We start from the raw sequence: 17,571 nt of genomic DNA on the forward strand, positions 1-17,571 counted from the left end.
ATGTCTGAAGACCATCAAAATTAATTCTTAAAGTCAGATTAACAGAATGTTACTTATAATATTATTATAATTATTTGGCCACATCATAGTTTACACTCGTTATATACTATGCAGTTGTAGGATGGAAATAATACTGTATTTAGTCTGTAAAAGTTTAATTATTCTGACCTTCGTTTATCATAAATAATTGGTCCATTTCTGTTATTTATCCAGGAAAAAAAGTTGCTCTCTTTTTGTTTTTAATACATTGTAAGGAGAAGAGTAGCTACACATAGGCTAGAGCATTTGCCAAGAAGAAATGGATTTTAATGGAAACCGTTTATCTAGAACAAATTTTAAGACGAGCAGTAATGGACAATGTGTTCTGTGCAACTCCTCAGCCTTCGCTTTCACGTTTATTGTGGTCAAGTATTTTCAGCAAAGGATAACAAGTCAGGGTTTGTGTATGTCTTTCATAGCTGTTCATTCTCTCACAGAGTAACCCTGAACAAATCTCTTAAGATTCTTGTTTTGTCTTCATATACTAAAATACAAATTGGGAATGCCTATAATTAATCAAAGACATAATTTTTACTGATAGATAGTAAAGAACAAAACACTGGAACAAGAATTCCGGTCCTGCCTGCCACCATGTGGTTTTGAGGCCTTGGCCATGTCACTTAAATTCTTATATCTCAGTTTCCTCAATCTATAAATGATCATAATACCTGCATGATCTGTCTCAAATTACATATGTGAAAGCATTTTAAAGGTATAAAACAATAAATGCAGAGCATTATTATTAAATTACACCTTTCAGCATTTAATGCTAAAAATGTGGAATGCTTTTTTTGTATATATGTAGGAAACATGTCAGAAAATCAATTTAAAATTATAGAAGCTAATAGGTAAGTCATTTTAAGTGTGTGGTTATCTTCTGCATGGCAGATTTTTAAATGGTAATTTATTAATGCAATTGTCTTCTACTAACTCTTTCCAAGACTCTCTTTTTTTTTTCTTTTTGAGATGGAGTTTTGCTCTTGTTGCCCAGGCTGGAGTGCAATGGCACGATCTCCGCTCACCATAACCTCTGCCTCCCAGGTTCAAACAGTTCTCCTGCCTCAGCCTCCAGAGTAACTGAGATTACAGGCATATGACACTACACCCAGCTAATTTGTTGTATTTTTAGTAGAGACAAGTTTTCTCCATGTTGGTCAGACTGGTCTCAAACTCCTGACCTTAGGTGATCTACCTGCCTCAGCCTCCCAAAGTGCTGGGATTACACACATGAGCCACCACTCCCAGCAAGACTCCATTCTTTCCAAAGTTTTCTGAATTATACTTACCATCCCTTAAGTCTTAGGGATACTCTTCTGAGCTTTTTGGTTTTTTTTAAACTGATATATCATAGTTGTACATATTTTGGGGGTACTTGTGATATTTTGACACGTGTATATAATGAGTAATGATCAAATCAGAGTAATTGGGATATTCACTCCAAACATTTATCTTTGTGTTGGGAACATTAAAATTATTTTCTAGTTATTTCGATGTATACAATGAATTATTGTTAATTATAATTTCCCTACAGTACTATCAGATACTAAGACTTATTTCTTCCATCCAGCTCTATTTCTGTACCCATTAACAAACCTCTCTTCCTTCCCTACCCAGTCTCTGGTAATCATTATTCTACTCTCTACTGAGGTTTTTTTTTAAACCTAAGATATCAAAAGTAAGCTTCCATACAGGAGACAACCATTAATAAAGCAAATAGAAAGTTGTAGAATTGTTCTACATAAAATAATTACACCCTGTTAGAGGCATAGAATATGAACTCTATTTATAATGACAGGGAACTAATGAAGAGGAGAAGAAGGTGTTGAAAGAGATTTTCTTGACAAATACAAGCATCTACTTTGTGAAATTACTGTCTAAGGACTAGCAAAGTACTCAAATAGTGCCTATAAAGAGGCTCCTTTGTTTCTTTGATCTCTGGTCCTTTAAATAGTGGCTGGAGAATCTTATATTAACTCTCTGGAGCTGTGAATTTATAGATTTTAAACTGCTGATGCAGGACAGCTATGCAATTAATCAAGACACCAAAAATACAAGCAGGCAGACAAGATGCTTATTCTGGCAGCTCCATAATTTGGACTCTTCAGTAGGAAAAAATATCTCAAGCCTACTCCTTTACAAAAGTTCTGTTTCTCAACTTTCACTGTCTAAACCTAAATAGAATTCCTTTCTATTTTTAATCCCCTTTCAACAAATTGAAAGCTGAATATACATACCAGTTTTTGTCTTTTATCCATCAACACTCTGAAGACAAACTACACTGCTCATTAATTTCAAGTGGGATAAACCCTTCTGACTTTTTCCTCACACCTACTCTGTATGCATTTTCACAAAAGTTCAGTTTAGGGTAAATGACCTGAAGAAGTGCTGTGCCTGATTCTCTGGGTGACCTTGGCAATCTCTCAGATTCTTTTCCTACAGAATGTAATATAGTTAATAAACACAGTAATCCAGCTATTGAAGCACTATGTGTACTGCCGGGTGCAGTGGTGCATGCCTATAATCCCGGCACCTTGGGAGGCCAATTTGGGTGGATCACTTGAGCTCAGGGATTTGAGATCAGCCTGGGCAACATGGTGAAACCCCGTCTCTACAAAAAGTACAAAAATTAACCAGGTATGGTGGTGTGCTCCTGTAGTCCCAGCTACTTGCGGGGCTGAGGCTGGAGAAGTGCTTGAATTTGGGAGGCAGAGATTGCGGTAAGCCGAGACTGTGCCACCACTCCAGCCTGGATGACAGAGACCTTGTCTCAAAAAAAACAAAAACAACTATTATATACTAAAATTGATTTTTAAAACTATGTTACCTCTCTTGTCCAAGATAAATATTCCAAAAAAGACTGTTGATTTATCTTTATCCGTTTATGCTACTATTACAGATACCACAGACTAGATTATTTATTTATTTATATATATATTTTTTTTGACAGAGTGAGACTCTGTCACCCAGGCTGGAATACAGTGGTGCCATCTCAGCTCACTGCAACCTCCACCTCCTGGGTTCGAGCAATTCTTCTGCCTTAGCCTCCCAAGTAGCCGGGATTACAGGTGCAAGCCACCATGCCTGGCTAATTTCTGTATTTTTAGTAGAGACTGTGTTTCACCATGTTGGCCAGGCTGGTCTCATACTCCTGACCTCAGGTGATCTGACTGCCCTGGCCTCCCAAAATGCTGGGATTATAGGTGTGAGCCACCGCACCTGGCCAGACTAGGTAATTTATAAACAATAGAAATGTATTTCTCACAGTTCTGGAGGGTGGGAAATCTAAGATCAAGGCAATGGCAGATTCGTGCCTGATGAGGGTCCAGTCTCTACTTCCAAGGCCTTGTTGCTGCATCCTCTGGAGGGGAGGAACACTGTGTGTTCACATGGTAGAAACCAGAAGGGCAAAGGGAACAACTGCCTCCATCAAGCCTTTTCACAGGAGCATCCAATCCCACTCACAAGGGAGAAGCCCTCATGTTTCAATCACTTCTTAAAGGCCCTCAGCTCCCAACACCACCACATTGGCAATACCTGAATTTTGGAGGCCATACATTGGAATCACTGCATTGTTGATTTCTTGATTGGGAGGTAATGTTTCAATTCATAGCCCAGGAAAGAGCAGATCTCACTTTAAAGTGAAATATTCTACTCAGAATTGCTTATACATTAACTGAGACTAAAAAGGAATTTGATTTGGTTCTACTTGAGTCTGATACAAAGAATATCCTACACATTAATAAAAATGCAATGCAAATAATGCCACACTGTGTCCTGAAGTATAAGAATGAAGTATAAGAAATAATCCCTGATCTCAATTTTACAGACTAGTAGTGGCTCATAACTCTGATACATTTACAAGGATTCCATTTAAAAAAAAAATTGTGTGTCGGCCGGGCGCAGTGGCTCACGCCTATAATCCCAGCACTTTGGGAGGCTGAGGCGGGTGGATCACGAAGTCAAGAGATCGAGACCATCCTGGTCAACAAGGTGAAACCCCGTCTCTACTAAAAATACAAAAATTAGCTGGGCATGGTGGTGCGCGCCTGTAGTCCCAGCTGCTCGGGAGGCTGAGGCAGGAGAATTGCTTGAACTCAGGAGCCGGAGGTTGCGGTGAGCCAAGATCGTGCCATTGCACTCCAGTCTGAGTAACAACAGCAAAACTCCGTCTCAAAAAAAAAAAAAAAAAATTATGTGTCTTTAGCATATACAAGGAATGGTAAACAAAATAACTATCTCAGTGTCCTAAGTAATGCCTCTGAAATATTGTGATTATAAATTAACCTTTTATATTTACTTTTAAAAGTCAACAAATTTTATGAGATATGTTAAAATAAAGAACAGCTCTCAATTGTTCTTCTACCCATCATTTCCCTGTGTCCAAAGGCAACTACATTTACCTCTAAATGAGTCTCTTCATACATACCTCCATACTCTAGATAACATGTTTGTGCTGCTATGTCACATTCTTTTAGTTGCAGGCATTCCCCCTATGGTCTTTCCTCTCTACACCACAATTAAACACAGACATACAAAGCAGTTATCATTCTTATCACAATATAGTGATATAATTTTGGTTAGATAAATATATAGTGTTTATATTATTATGACTATATTGCTTTAGGAATGGAGCAATGTAGTCAACTATGATCATTTTCCTTTCCTATAAAATATTTTGCTTTCCCTAGAGTTAATAATTTATGAGTATGTATTTAACTTTCTAATTTCTAATTCAATCAAACTCTCTTACAGTTGTTTAAATTCACATATTCTATCAATTTCATCTTCCTAAATATTTCTGTTCCAGGGCCTCTGACCTATCTTAACTCTGACTTGTCACATAGCTGTCATCCTAGGGTCTCCCTTGATAAACATCTTGGAGAATCCTTTCACCTCCCTCCCAGGATAGATCTCCTGTTTTGATGATGCACACCTTCAGTAACTTCCTCAGAGAAAATATATGGGAAATTAAATTTTTTGAGTACTTGCCTGTCTGAAAGTGTCTCCTCCCTCCTTTTAAAAAAAAGCATATGTACTGGGTGTAGAATTCAAAGTTGGAAATAATTCTGCTTCCGAATTTTGAGGCTATTTCTCCTCATCTTAGTCTGGTATATAAGTATGCCACAGACCGGATAGTTTACAAACAACAGAAATTTATCTCTTACAGTTCTGGAGGCTGGAAAGTCCAAGATCAAGATGCCAGCAGATTCTGTGTCTGGTGAGGGCTGCTTCCTGTTTCACAGATGGTGACTTTTTGCTGTGTCCTCACCTGGTATGGGGGCAACACAGCTCTCTAGAGTCTCTTTCACAAGGGCACTAATCTCAATCATGAAGGCTCTGCCTTCCTGACTTAATCACCACCTAAAGTCCCCACATCTTAGTACTATCCAGTTGGTGATTAGGTTTCAACATATGAATTTTCAGGAGGACCCGAAAAATGACACCATAGCAATACGTTATCTCTCAGATTCACTGTGAGATGATGTATTAGTCCATTTTCATGCTGCTGATAAAGACATACCTATCTGACACTGGGCAATTTACAAAAGAAAGAAGTTTCACTGGACTTCCACATGGCTCGGTAGGCCTAATACTCATGGCGAAAGGCAAGGAGGAGCAAGTCGCATCTTATGTGGTATGGCAGCAGGCAAAGAGAGAGAGCATGTGCCGGGGAATTTCTTTTTAAAACCATCAGATCTCATGAGACTTATTCAGTTACCTTCCCCCAGGTCCCTCCCACAACATGTGGGAATTCGCGATGAGATTTCTGGGGGAACACAGACAAACAATGTCAGATGATATGCCTGGATCATTTGCTGAGGAATCCCTGAAGTGGGTGGATCTGTCCCCAGAAAAGTTTCTTCAGATTTCCTGCCTAACAGGTCTAGGCTTGGCTGCCAGTGTCTTGGAGCTTTCTTTGCTCCTGACTTCGTGTTCTCTCTGCCTTTGGCCATCTATTTCTTATCTAGTGTGTTACTGTCTTTCGTTCCTGAAAAATTTGTACCTTTGGTGGTCCTGCCCATATAGGTTGTAGTCTTCCATTACCTTTTACCTCTGAATATGCCAATAACAGAAGGAGCTCCCAGTAATCACCTGGAGTTTGTCTATACTCCTCCTCCTCCCATCTGATAGCAGCAGCCCTATTTCCCCTGATATCTGAAATCTGTTACCACAACCAATCCCATAATCCTCTTTCTTACCAGTTGTATTGGTGGTAAGAAGAACCTGAAATGGCCATTGAATTTCAACTTCAATGGAATTGCTGTTGTATTCCTCAGTAGAAGTATTCTTCTCGACTCCATTCTCAGACCACTGAATAATCAGAGTTCAGAGCTGCAGGGACAGGAAGCAAAAACATCCAAAGAAATAATTATGTACTAATTTATAAAATATTTATTGACAAACAGCATGTACCCTTAAAACTATCAATGTTATAAAATAAAAACAAAGAAGCTGGGGCACTGTTCCTAAGTTTCAAAACCTTAAGGGACATGGCATTTAAGTGAAATGCATAATTCCTGATTGGGTCCTTTATTAATTTTTTAAAAACGGCTATAAAATATATTACTGGAACAACTGAGGAAATTTGAATACAGGCTATGTGTGTATATATATATATAATAATTATTATATATATATAATTGTTAATTATCTTGAATGATAATTACATGTGGTTATTTATGTTTTATATCATAGCTGATGCATGCTAAATTATTTGTGAGTAAAGGGTCATGATCTCTAAAACCTACTTTTTTTTTTTATTTTAAAAAAGATGGGGTTTCACCATCATGGCCAGGCTGGTTTTGAACTCCTGACCTCAGGTGATCCACCTACCTCGGCCTCCCAAAGTGCTAGGATTACAGGTATGAGCCACCACGCCCGGCTCTAAAACTTACTTTCAAATGAAATCAGCAAAAAAACTGTGTGATGTATGTGTGTGTAAGTAGTGCAACTGAAAGAGAAATAAAGCAAATGTGTCAAAATGTTAACAATTAATTAATCTAGATGAAGGGGATATGGATATCCATTGTGCTTGTTGTTAAATTTTCTGTGAGTTTTTTGTGTTTTCAGTGTCTCGCTCTGTCACCCAGGGTAGAGTGCAATGGTGTGATCATAGCTCCCTGCAACCTCCAATTCCTGGACTTATGTGATCCTCCTGCCTCAGCCTCCCAAGTAGCTGGAATCACAGATGTGTGCTACCACATCTGGCTAATTTTTAAAATTTTTTGTAGAGATGGAGCCTCCCGGCCGGGCGCAATGGCTCAAGCCTATAATCCCAGCACTTTGGGAGGCCGAGACGGGTGGCTCATGAGGTCGAGAGATCGAGACCATTCTGGTCAACATGGTGAAACCCCGTCTCTACTAAAAATACAAAAAATTAGCTGGGCCTGGTGGCGCGTGCCTGTAATCCCAGCTACTCGGGAGGCTGCAGTGGGAGGCTCCTGAACCCAGGAGGCAGAGATTGCGGTGAGTCGAGATTGTGCCATTGCACTCCAGCCTGGGTAATGAGAGCGAAACTCCGTCTCAAAAAAAAAAAAAAAAAAAAGAGAGATGGAGCCTCCCTATGTTGCCCAGACTGGTCTCAAATTCCTGGGCTCAAGCAGTCCTCCCACCTTGACTTCCCAAAGTACTGTGATTGCAGGCATGAGGCACCACGCCTGGCCTCTTTAGGTATGAAAATTTTCAAAACAAAAAAGTTGGAAGAGGCCGGGTGCAGTGGGTCCTGCCTGTAATCCCAGTAGTTTGGGAGGTGAGGTGAATGTATTACTTGAGGTCAACAGTTAAAGTCCAGCCTGGCCAACATGACAAAATCCTGTCTTTACTAAAAATATAAAAATTAACCCAGCGTAGTGATGCACACCTGTAATCCCAGCTACATGGGAGCCTAAGGCATAAGAATCACTTCACTTGAACCTGGGAGGTGGAGACTGCAATGAGCCAAGATCCCATCACGGCACTCCAGTCTGGGTGACAGAGGAAGACTCTGCCAAAAAAAAAAAGTTGGAGGATAGGGAGAAAGAAAAATATCTATTGAGTATTTAATGTGTTTTAGGCACTGCATTAAACAGACAATAAACGGCTGCTTTCTTGGCAGGTAGCGGGAGCAGACAACAAACAAAACAAAACATACAGTACAATTACAAGTGTGATGGAGAAAAATAGAGAAAGGAAATAAGGAACGCAGAGGGAAGGATGGTTGCAGTTTTAATAGGATTTTTGGGCAAGTCCTCATTAGAAAGTGACATCTGTACAAATATTTTAAGAAAATAAAATAACAAAATATAGTGATATTTGGAGGTAGGGTTGGGATGAGGGAAATGTTCCAAGTTCAGGGAATAGGATGTGCAAATACCGTTCTGTGGGGACAAGCTTGGCACATTCTAGGAACCCCAAGGAGACCAATGGGGCTGAAACAGAGTGAAAACTTTGGCTTTTACTTTGAATGAGCTGAGAGTCATTGGAAAGTTTTAAGTAGAGGGACTTGACCTGAATATAGAGAATAGGCTGTTGGTGTGCAAGACCTGGAGCAGGAAAATCCATTCAGAAGCTATTGCAGTAATTCAGGAAACTATGGTATTTTGATCCGAAGTGGTAGTGGCAGTGGTAAGTGATCAAATTTGGAGTTAATTTTGAAGTTAGCATCAGTAGGATTTGCTGATGGATTAGATGTGTGGTTTGAAAGAAAACAGTCAGGCCGGGCACAGTGGCTCACACCTGTAATCCCAGCACTTTGGGAGGCCTAGGTGGGGGAATCACTTGAGGTCAGGAGTTTAAGACCAGCCTGGCCAACATGGTGAAACCCCTGGTGTGGTGGCACATGCCTGTAATCCTGCTACTCAGGAGGCTGAGGCAGGAGAAATTGCTTGAACTCAGGAGGTGGAAGTTGCAGTGAACTGAGATTGTGCCACTCCACTCCAGCCTGGGTGACAGAATGAGATTCTGTCTCAAAAAAAAAAAAGGAGAGTCAATACCAGCTCCAAGATTTTTGGCTTAAACAACTGGAAAGTTGATGTTGCAATCAATTCTGAAAGGGTAGACTGCAGGAGGAACAGTCTTAGGGGACAGATCTGGGGCTCAGTTTTTGACTAATTAAAAAAGAGTTCAGGTAAAATGTACACACAGGTGGAAATGCATTCCATTGAATACATGAGCCTAGATTTTAGAACAAGGCTGAAGATTTAAACATGGCTTGTTAGCAAATTTGTGTTAAAGGTGTAAGACTTGAAGGGATCACCTAGGAAAGGAAAGTATGCAGAGAAGAAAAGAAGTCTAAAGATTGAGCTCCAGCCGGGTGTGGTGGCTCATGCCTGTAATCCCAGCACTTTGGGAGGCTAAGGCGGGTGTATCACCTGAGGTCAGGAGTTCGAGACCAGCCTGACCAACATGGTGAAACTCTGTCTCTATTAAAAAAACAAAAATTAGCCAGGCATAGTGGTGGGTGCCCATAATCCCAACTACTCGGGAGGCTGAGGCAGGAGAGTCCCTTGAACCTGGGAGACAGAGGTTACAGTAAGCCATGATCATGCCATTGCACTCCAGCTTGGGTGACAGAGCAAGACCCCATCTCAAAAAAAAAATCGAGCTCTGGGACACCCCAATATAAGAGGTCAGGGAAATGAGAAAGAACTAGCAAAGATATTGAGAAGAAATTATTAAAGGACAATTAAGGAGGGGTGGCACGTGGCCTCCAAGATGTCCGCATGGCTCTCTTCTAAGTGTATTTTCCTGCTCCAAAGCTTTTTTAATCAACCTCTGAAACTTGCCTCAGTCTGTTTTTCTGCCTTATGCCCTTCCATTGAATTCTTTCTTCTGAGGCAAGAATTGAGGTTGCTGCAGACCCATACAGATTAGCCACCCGTAACTCATAAACACTGCAAACATATTTTGGTGCCACGTGACTCAGACACATTCCCTAGTGATAAGAGAGCTCTATGCCTTGCCTTCTTTGGCTGAAGGCATTCGACCCCTGTGCACGATTTTCTTCTCCCCTTTCTCTCTCCTGCTTACTAACCAACACCTAGAACAATTCCTCTTAGCTATTCCTCTTACTCTGCTTCCTGTGGCTGATTTCTCAGCTCACCCTGACAGGTGGCTTGTGGGGTTGGAAAGGACCTTAGGGTCCACACCGAGATCTGAGGCACTAATGGTTCTCCTGTACGGAGACTCCCAAGAGTGGTAGGGCCAAAGCCTAAACCAAGCAATGTCTGGAGTTTCCTCTGCTTTTTCAACTGAAGAAAAACGAGGGGTGCCTTAGAAGCCATTGAAGAATGTTTTTCAAGGAGGAAGGAGAGAACCATGCCAAATGCTCTTGATAGGTCACAAAAAAAAATGTGAATTGAGATTTGCTTCATGTAGTATCATTTAAGGGGCTTACGGCTTGTTGCTGCTGCTAGAAAACAGGGCACTCGGCAGAGGCAGCTGCCATAGTGGCCTTAATGAGAGGACATCTGTGCCATTACCATCACCTGCTGCAATGGCCACTTCATGAGCTCACTGAGCAAGCACTTGAAAGCAGAAAGAGGCTGAGTGACATCTATAGTATCAGTCATTTTATCTTCTTCATTATTGAGATCGTCTTCTGAAGTAGGCATCTTTCGTGGTCATTCTCATGGGACTCAAATATTCTAACATTCTGGACCCATTCTGAGAAATCCAGCCTCACACCACACTTCTAAAACTCCTTGTCAGCAGCTCTTCAGTCCACTTACTCCCAAGTCCCTGACCATTCAGCGAAACCATTTGTTATTTTCCAGGAATCATTGTATATATTTATCTAATGTCATCTCTCCTTTTGGATAAAGTGGATAATGAGAAGTCTTCATTCAAGTGTTATTGACTGGGGTAGGGGGAATTTTTTTTTCCTATTACTTTTCAGGATTGCATCTGAATTAAGCTATCATCAAGTCCTCTTCCTTGAAATTCAGATTCATATGTCCAGCTGAACACATCTCCACTTGGATTAATAATACATATCTTAAACTTCATCCAAAATTAAGCCTCTGATCTGCTTTTCCAGCTGAAGGAAACTGTAAGCTTTTCAGTTGGCACCAATAAAACCTGAATTTCTGTAACCAAACTGGGATTTTTTTTTTCCTCCCCAGCATATGATCATAGAGAATTCTACACAAAGCCCTTAGGTATGGGCTGCGGAAGAAGCAACAGAAAAGATGCTGTAAATGTGAGTCATCTTCACATGACATTTACTTGTAACTTGCTTGTTTCTGGTCCTACATATACACTGCTTTCACTTGGCAATGGAATGCCGCTGGCAACATCAGACTTTATGGCCACTAAACAACATATTTTCGGTGTAGATGAAATAGCTGCATTCACTCTATTGTATTCATAAATACTGCTTTTTTTTTAAAAAATTGAAGATTGGTGGCAGCCCTGCACTGAGCAAGTCTATTGGCTCCATTTTTCTTAACAGCATGTGCTCACTTCATGTTTCTGTGTCACATACAACACTTGTTTCATAGAGGGTCCCTCAAAATCCATGGCCCCTTGGTATCTTATGGTTAGGTGCTCAGTTTCTATCAGAAACCAGTATCAGAACAAGAGTTGCTTATCAAAAATAGAATAGTCACTTGCCAAAAAGGGCATAGTTTTTCTCCCAAACCACCGGGTGCCCCATTTTGACTCCTCTACTAGGACTTGCCATCATCTCCATGCAGTTCCCTGATCCACCTTTATCAGCTAAAGAAACTTTTTTTTTTGCTCCGGGGCCCTCTCAAAGCTGAGATCTTTTTTTTTTTTTTTTTTTTTTTTTTTTACAGTCCAGAAGTCTTTTATTTATTTTTTTTAACACCTATCATGCCATGAATTCATAGGGAATAGGTTCCAGCAGCTCAGGCTCCTTCCCATTGGTTCTCACAAAGTGTGCTTCTCTGGGTGGAACAGGCTGTCGCTTCAGTTGGACCCAGGTACCTTTCTCTTTGGCTTCCTTCTTTTTCTGATCATTTTCCTTCACACGTTTTAGGAAGCTATCTCGGCTCTTAGAGTGCTTGATGTGCTCAATACGCACATTAATTCTCTTGGCAAGAATCTTGCCCTTAACTTGTTTGTTTACAACAATGCCAACAGCATGCTGGGTAACATTGTAGACTCTTCCAGTTTTGCCATGATAACATTTGTGGGGCATTCCTTTTTGAACAGTACCCATTCCCTTGATGTCTACAATATCACCTTTCTTATAGATTCGCATATATGTGGCCAAAGGAACAACTCCGTGTTTTCTAAAAGGCCTAGAGAACATGTATCAAGTGCCTCTCCTCTTTCCCTTTGTGTTCGTCATTTTGGCAAATTACTGGAAGATGGCGGTTCCGAAACTGAGATCTTTTGTGTTAACCTGAAAATAGGGCCTGGCATGGTGGCTCACACCTGTAATCCGAACACTTTGGGAGACCGAGGCCAGTGGATCACAAGGTCAGGAGTTTGAGACCAGCCTGGCCAACATGATGAAACCATATCTCTACTAAAAATACAAAAAAATTAGCCAGGCATAGTGGTACACATCTGTAATCCTAGCTACTCAAGAGGCTGAGGCAGGAGAATTGCTTGAATCTAGGCGTCCATGAAATACCTGGTACCAGTCACGAACCTGATACTATCTAACCAGACATAAAATCAAGCATCAGTACAGGTATACCTCATTTTATTGTGATTCACTTTATTGTGTTCAGATACTGCATTTTTTTACAAGGTTGCAGTGAGCTGAAATCGTGCCACTGCACTCCAGTCTGGGTGACAGAGTGAGATTCCATCTCAGGAAAAAAAAAATAAAGAAAATGAATCAGAGCAACATACTCAAATGTGGTATGTGCTGCCTCCAAAATCCAAGGAAGCTCACAAACCATTGTGTCTCTTCCTGAATGGTAGGGAGAGGAGAAAAACATGATCATCATTTTAGAGGGAATATCCTAACTCATCCAGGCTGAAGTGCAAATGGTGCTCAAAGATTGATCATTTATGCCTTATAGAGAATGTGCCAAGTCTTGTTAGGAGAATCACAGCAGGGCTTTGAAGCACATAGAGGCACTTGAACACTTAGAGGCCATTGTAGGGTTATTAACTGACCTAATTTCAATATTGTTGTATCTTAGGGAATTGCAAGGTATGAGGAAAGGAAGAAAGACAGGTGAATGAGTTGTTTATGAAGTACTCAGAACACACATTTTTTTTCCATGAAGATTACTGTCTTATGTGGGTGTGATTGGTGGTGCCCCAAAACAGTTACAATAGTAACACCAAAGATCACTGATCACAGATGACCATCACAAATGCAGACCACCTGCATTTGTTAAGAGATCACAGCAGGGCTCTACACTTACTTATAAAAAATTATATAATATAGGCCAAGTATGGTGGCTCATGTCTGTAATCCTAGCAGTTTGGGAGGCCAAGTGGGGAAGATCTCTCTTTTGCTTTTTTTCCTTTTTGAGACTTGTTCTCACTCTGTTGCTCAGGCTGGAGTATATTGGCACGGTCTTGGCTCACTGCAGCCTTGACCTCCTGGGCTCAAGCAATCCTCCCACCTCAACTTCCCAAGTAGCTAGAACTACTGTCACATACCACCATGGCTGGCTAATTTTGTTTATTTTTTATTATTTGTAGAGACAAGATCTCACTATGTTGCCCAGTCTGGTCTCAAACTCCTAGACTCAAGCTATCCTCCTGCCTCAGCCTCCCAAAGTGCTGGGATTATATGCGTGAGCCACCGTGCCTGGCCAGGGAAAATCTCTTGAAGCCAGGAGGAGTTCAAGATCAGCCTGGGCAACCAAGTGAGATCTTGTCTGTACAAAAATAAAAAATATTAGCAGGTTCTGGTGGCACATGCCTGTGGTCCCAGCTACTTAAAAGGCTGAGGCAAGGGTACAGCGAGTTATGATTGCATCACTGTACTCAAGCCTGAGCAACAGACTGAGATAGAGTCTTAAAAAAGAGTTATAGGCCAGGCACAGTGGCTCATGCCTGTAATCCCAGCACTTTGGGAGGCTGAGGCAGGTGGATTACCTGAGCTCAGGAGTTTGAGACAAGCCTGGGAAACATAGCAAAACCCTGTCTCTACCAAAAATACAAAAGGTTAGCCGGGCATGCTAACACCCCTGTGGTCCCAGCTACTAGGGAGGCTGAGTTGGGAGGATTGCTTGAGCCTAGGAGGCAGCCGTTGCAATGAATCAAGATTGTGCCACTGCACTCCAACTTGGATGACACAGTAAAGACTTCAACTCAAAAATAACAAAACAAAATACAATGTATGATGAAAAATTATATATAGTTGGTTTTTTTTTTTTTTTTCGAGATGGAGTTTCACCGTTGTTACCCAGACTGGAGTGCAATGGCACGATCTCGGCTCACTGCAACCTCTGCCTTCTGGGTTCAAGCAATTCTCCTGCCTCAGCCTCCCGAGTAGCTGGGACTACAGGCGCACGCCACCATGCCCAGCTAATTTTTTGTATTTTTAGTAGAGACGGGGTTTCACCTTGTTGACCAGGATGGTCTCAATCTCTTGACCTCGTGATCCACCCACCTCCGCCTCCCAAAGTGCTGGGATTACAGGCGTGAGCCACCACACTCAGCCTATATATAGTTTTTTTTTAAACACCCTGTTGGGTCGGATGTGGTAGCTCATGCCTGTAATCCCAGCACTTTGGAAGGCTGAGGTGCGTGGGTTGCTTGAGCCCAGGAGTTTGAGACCAGCGTAGGCAACATAGTGAAACCATGTCTCTACGAAAAATACAAAAATTAGCCAGGTGTGGTGGCGTGTGCCTGTAGTCCAAGCTATGTGGGAGGCTGGGGTGGGAGGATCACCTGAGCCCAGGGAGTTTGAAAATGTAGTCAGTCGTGATCATACCACTGCACTCCAGCCTGAACAACAGATGTGAGATCCTATCTTAACAACAAGAACAAAAAAAAAGAAGAAATAGCCTGTGATTTGCTTGCTATTATCCCTGATAGACACTGAAGACACGCCCATGAAATTCCTGGTACCAGTCATGAACCTATTATCTAACCAGACATCAAATCAAGCATCAGTACAGGTGCACCTCATTTTACTGTGATTCACTTTATTGTATCCATAGATACTGCATTTTTTTTACAAATTGAAGATTGGTGGCAACACTGTATTGAGCAAGTCTATTGGCACCATTTTTTAACCACATGTGCTCACTTCATGTTTCTGTGTCACATTGAGGTAATTCTCATAACATTTCAAACATTTTCATTGTGATTATATCTGTCACTTCGATCTGTAATCAGTGATCTTTAGTGTTACTATTGCAATTGTTTTGGGGCACCACAAACCATGCCCGTATAAGATGGTGACCTTCATGGATAAACGTTGTTTGTGTTCTGATGACTCCATAAACTACTTATCCTCCTGTCTTTCTCCCTCTCTTCACATGTCCCTATCCCCTAAGACACAACGATATTGACATTAGACCAGTTAATAACCCTACAATGGGCCTGGCACGGTGGCTCATGCCTGTAATCCCAGCACTTTCGGAGGCCAAGGTGGGTGGATCACCTGAGGCCAAGAGTTCGAGACCAGCCTGGCCAACATAGTAAAACCCTATTTCTACTAAAAAATTAGTTGGGCGTGGTGGCACATGCCTGTAATCCCAGCTATTTGGGAGGCTGAGGCAGGAGAATTGTTTGAACCCTGGAGGTGGAGGTTGCAGTGAGCTGAGATGGCACCACTGCACTCCAGCCTGGGCAAACAAGAATGAGACTCCGTCTCAAAAATGAATAAATAAATAACCCTACAATCACCTGCTAAGTGTTGCAGTGAAGTAAGAGTCACACATCTCTCAATTTAAATCGAAAGCCAGAAATGATTAAACTCACTAAGAAAGGCAGGTCGAAAGCAGAGATAAGCCAAAAGCTAGGCCTCCTGAACCAAACAGCCAAGTTGTGAATGCAAAGGAAATGTTCTTGAAGGGAACACAAAGTGCACTCCAGTGAACACACAAGTGACAAGAAAGTGAAACAGCCTTATTGCTGATACGGAGAAAGTTTTAGTGGTCTGGATAGAAGACCAATCAGCCACACATTATCTTAAACCAAAGGCTGATCCAGAGTGAGGCCCTAACTCTCTTCAGTTCTATGAAGGCTGAGAGGGGTAAGAAAGCTGCAGAAGAAAAGCTTGAGTCTAGATTCATGAGGTTGAAGAAAAGAAGCCATCTCCATTACATAAAAGTGCAAAAAGAGACACAAGTATTGATATAAAGCTGTAGCAAGTTATCCAGAAGATTTAGCTAAGATAATTAATGAATGTGTCTATACTAAACAACATATTTTTGTGTAGATGAAATAGCTGTCACTTGGAAGAAGACACCATCTGGAAATTTCACAGCTAGAAAGAAGAAATCAGTGCTTGGCTTCAAAGCCTCCAAGGACAGGCAGACTGTCTTATAGGGGGCTGATGCAGATAGTGACTTTAAGTTGAAGCCAATGCTCATTTCCTATCCCACATTCCTAGGGCCCTAAAGAATTAGGCTAAATTATGCTATTCTACCTGTGCTCTACAAATAGAAAAACAAAGGCTGAATGACAGTACATCTGTTTACAGCATGGTTTACTTGATGTATTAAGCCCACTATTGAGACCTCCTGCTCAGGAAAAAAAAATTCCTTCAAAATGTTACAGCTCATTGACAATGAACCTAGTCAATCAAGTGCTCTGATGATGAAGATGTACATATCCTAGGAGGCAGGGAAGATTAAAAGGAGTTCCAAGCATTCTAGTAGACTAAAACAGATTACTTATAAGTAACTAAAAATCAGATAGTGCTCATTTAGAGCTTCCATTATAACAGAGTTTGTAACAAAAATTGGAGGGATAAAATTTGAAATTTAAGCTACTATTTACTATTTAAGTGTAAACATTAGTTCGCACTTAAATAGCAAGGGAAAATATGAGAAGTTTCAGAATAAAAATAATACCTGCATTCTCTTCTTTAAAAAATTCTTGAACATAGCTGGGCATGGTGGCTCGTACCTGTAGTCCCAACTACTCAGGACTCTGGAGGCTGAGGTGGGAGGATTGCTTGAGCCCAGGAGTTTGAGGCCAGTTTGGGCAACATTATGAAACCTGTCTCTAAAAACATTTTTTTAATAAAAAATAAATTACATTACAACTTCTTTGGAATTTACCTAGCAGGTTTTCTGGTCTTTACCAGAAAGTGCCCTGCCCCCTGACCCCACAATGAAAAGAAAAATTTTTAAGAAAAACAAATTTTAAGAAATAAATCTTGGCTGTGTGCTCACACCTGTAATCCCAGCACTTTGAGATGCCAAGGTGGATCACTTGAGCTCATGAGTTCAAGACCAACCTGGGCAACATGGTGAAACCTTGTCTCTACTAAAAATACAAAACAAAAAACAAAAAAGCTAGCCAGGCATCATGGCCCATGCCTGTAATCCCAGCTACTCAGGGCACTGAGGCAGAAGGATCACTTGGGGCCAGGAGGTCAAGTGAGCCAAGATTATGTCACTGCACTCCAGCCCAGGCAACCAGAGTGAAACCCCA

At 41.2% G+C, this 17,571-nt stretch overlaps 1 protein-coding gene, 1 long non-coding RNA gene and 1 other non-coding gene across 3 annotated transcripts in view; 1 reads left to right on the forward strand and 2 right to left on the reverse strand.

Annotated features, from left to right (window-relative positions):
- Positions 1 to 6,239: 6,239 nt before the first annotated feature.
- LOC144580257 (uncharacterized) overlaps positions 6,240 to 17,571 on the reverse strand; it is a 54,724-nt gene continuing 43,392 nt past the window's right edge. Inside the window, exon 3 of the long non-coding RNA XR_013529504.1 lies at positions 6,240 to 6,372. This is a non-coding gene — a long non-coding RNA (uncharacterized LOC144580257). The remainder of the gene's footprint in view (positions 6,373 to 17,571) is intronic.
- Positions 11,783 to 12,364, reverse strand: LOC100399394 (large ribosomal subunit protein eL21). Its single transcript, XM_035279595.3, is given in 1 exon segment — positions 11,783 to 12,364. A coding segment is annotated over 1 exon segment (483 nt). The 5' UTR covers positions 12,335 to 12,364; the 3' UTR covers positions 11,783 to 11,851.
- LOC118149338 (U7 small nuclear RNA) lies at positions 17,170 to 17,232 on the forward strand. The gene has a single exon (XR_004736722.1). It is a non-coding gene; the product is annotated as a U7 small nuclear RNA (small nuclear RNA).

This window comes from Callithrix jacchus, chromosome 18 (assembly GCF_049354715.1).
Source record: "Callithrix jacchus isolate 240 chromosome 18, calJac240_pri, whole genome shotgun sequence".
NCBI lineage: Eukaryota > Metazoa > Chordata > Mammalia > Primates > Cebidae > Callithrix > Callithrix jacchus.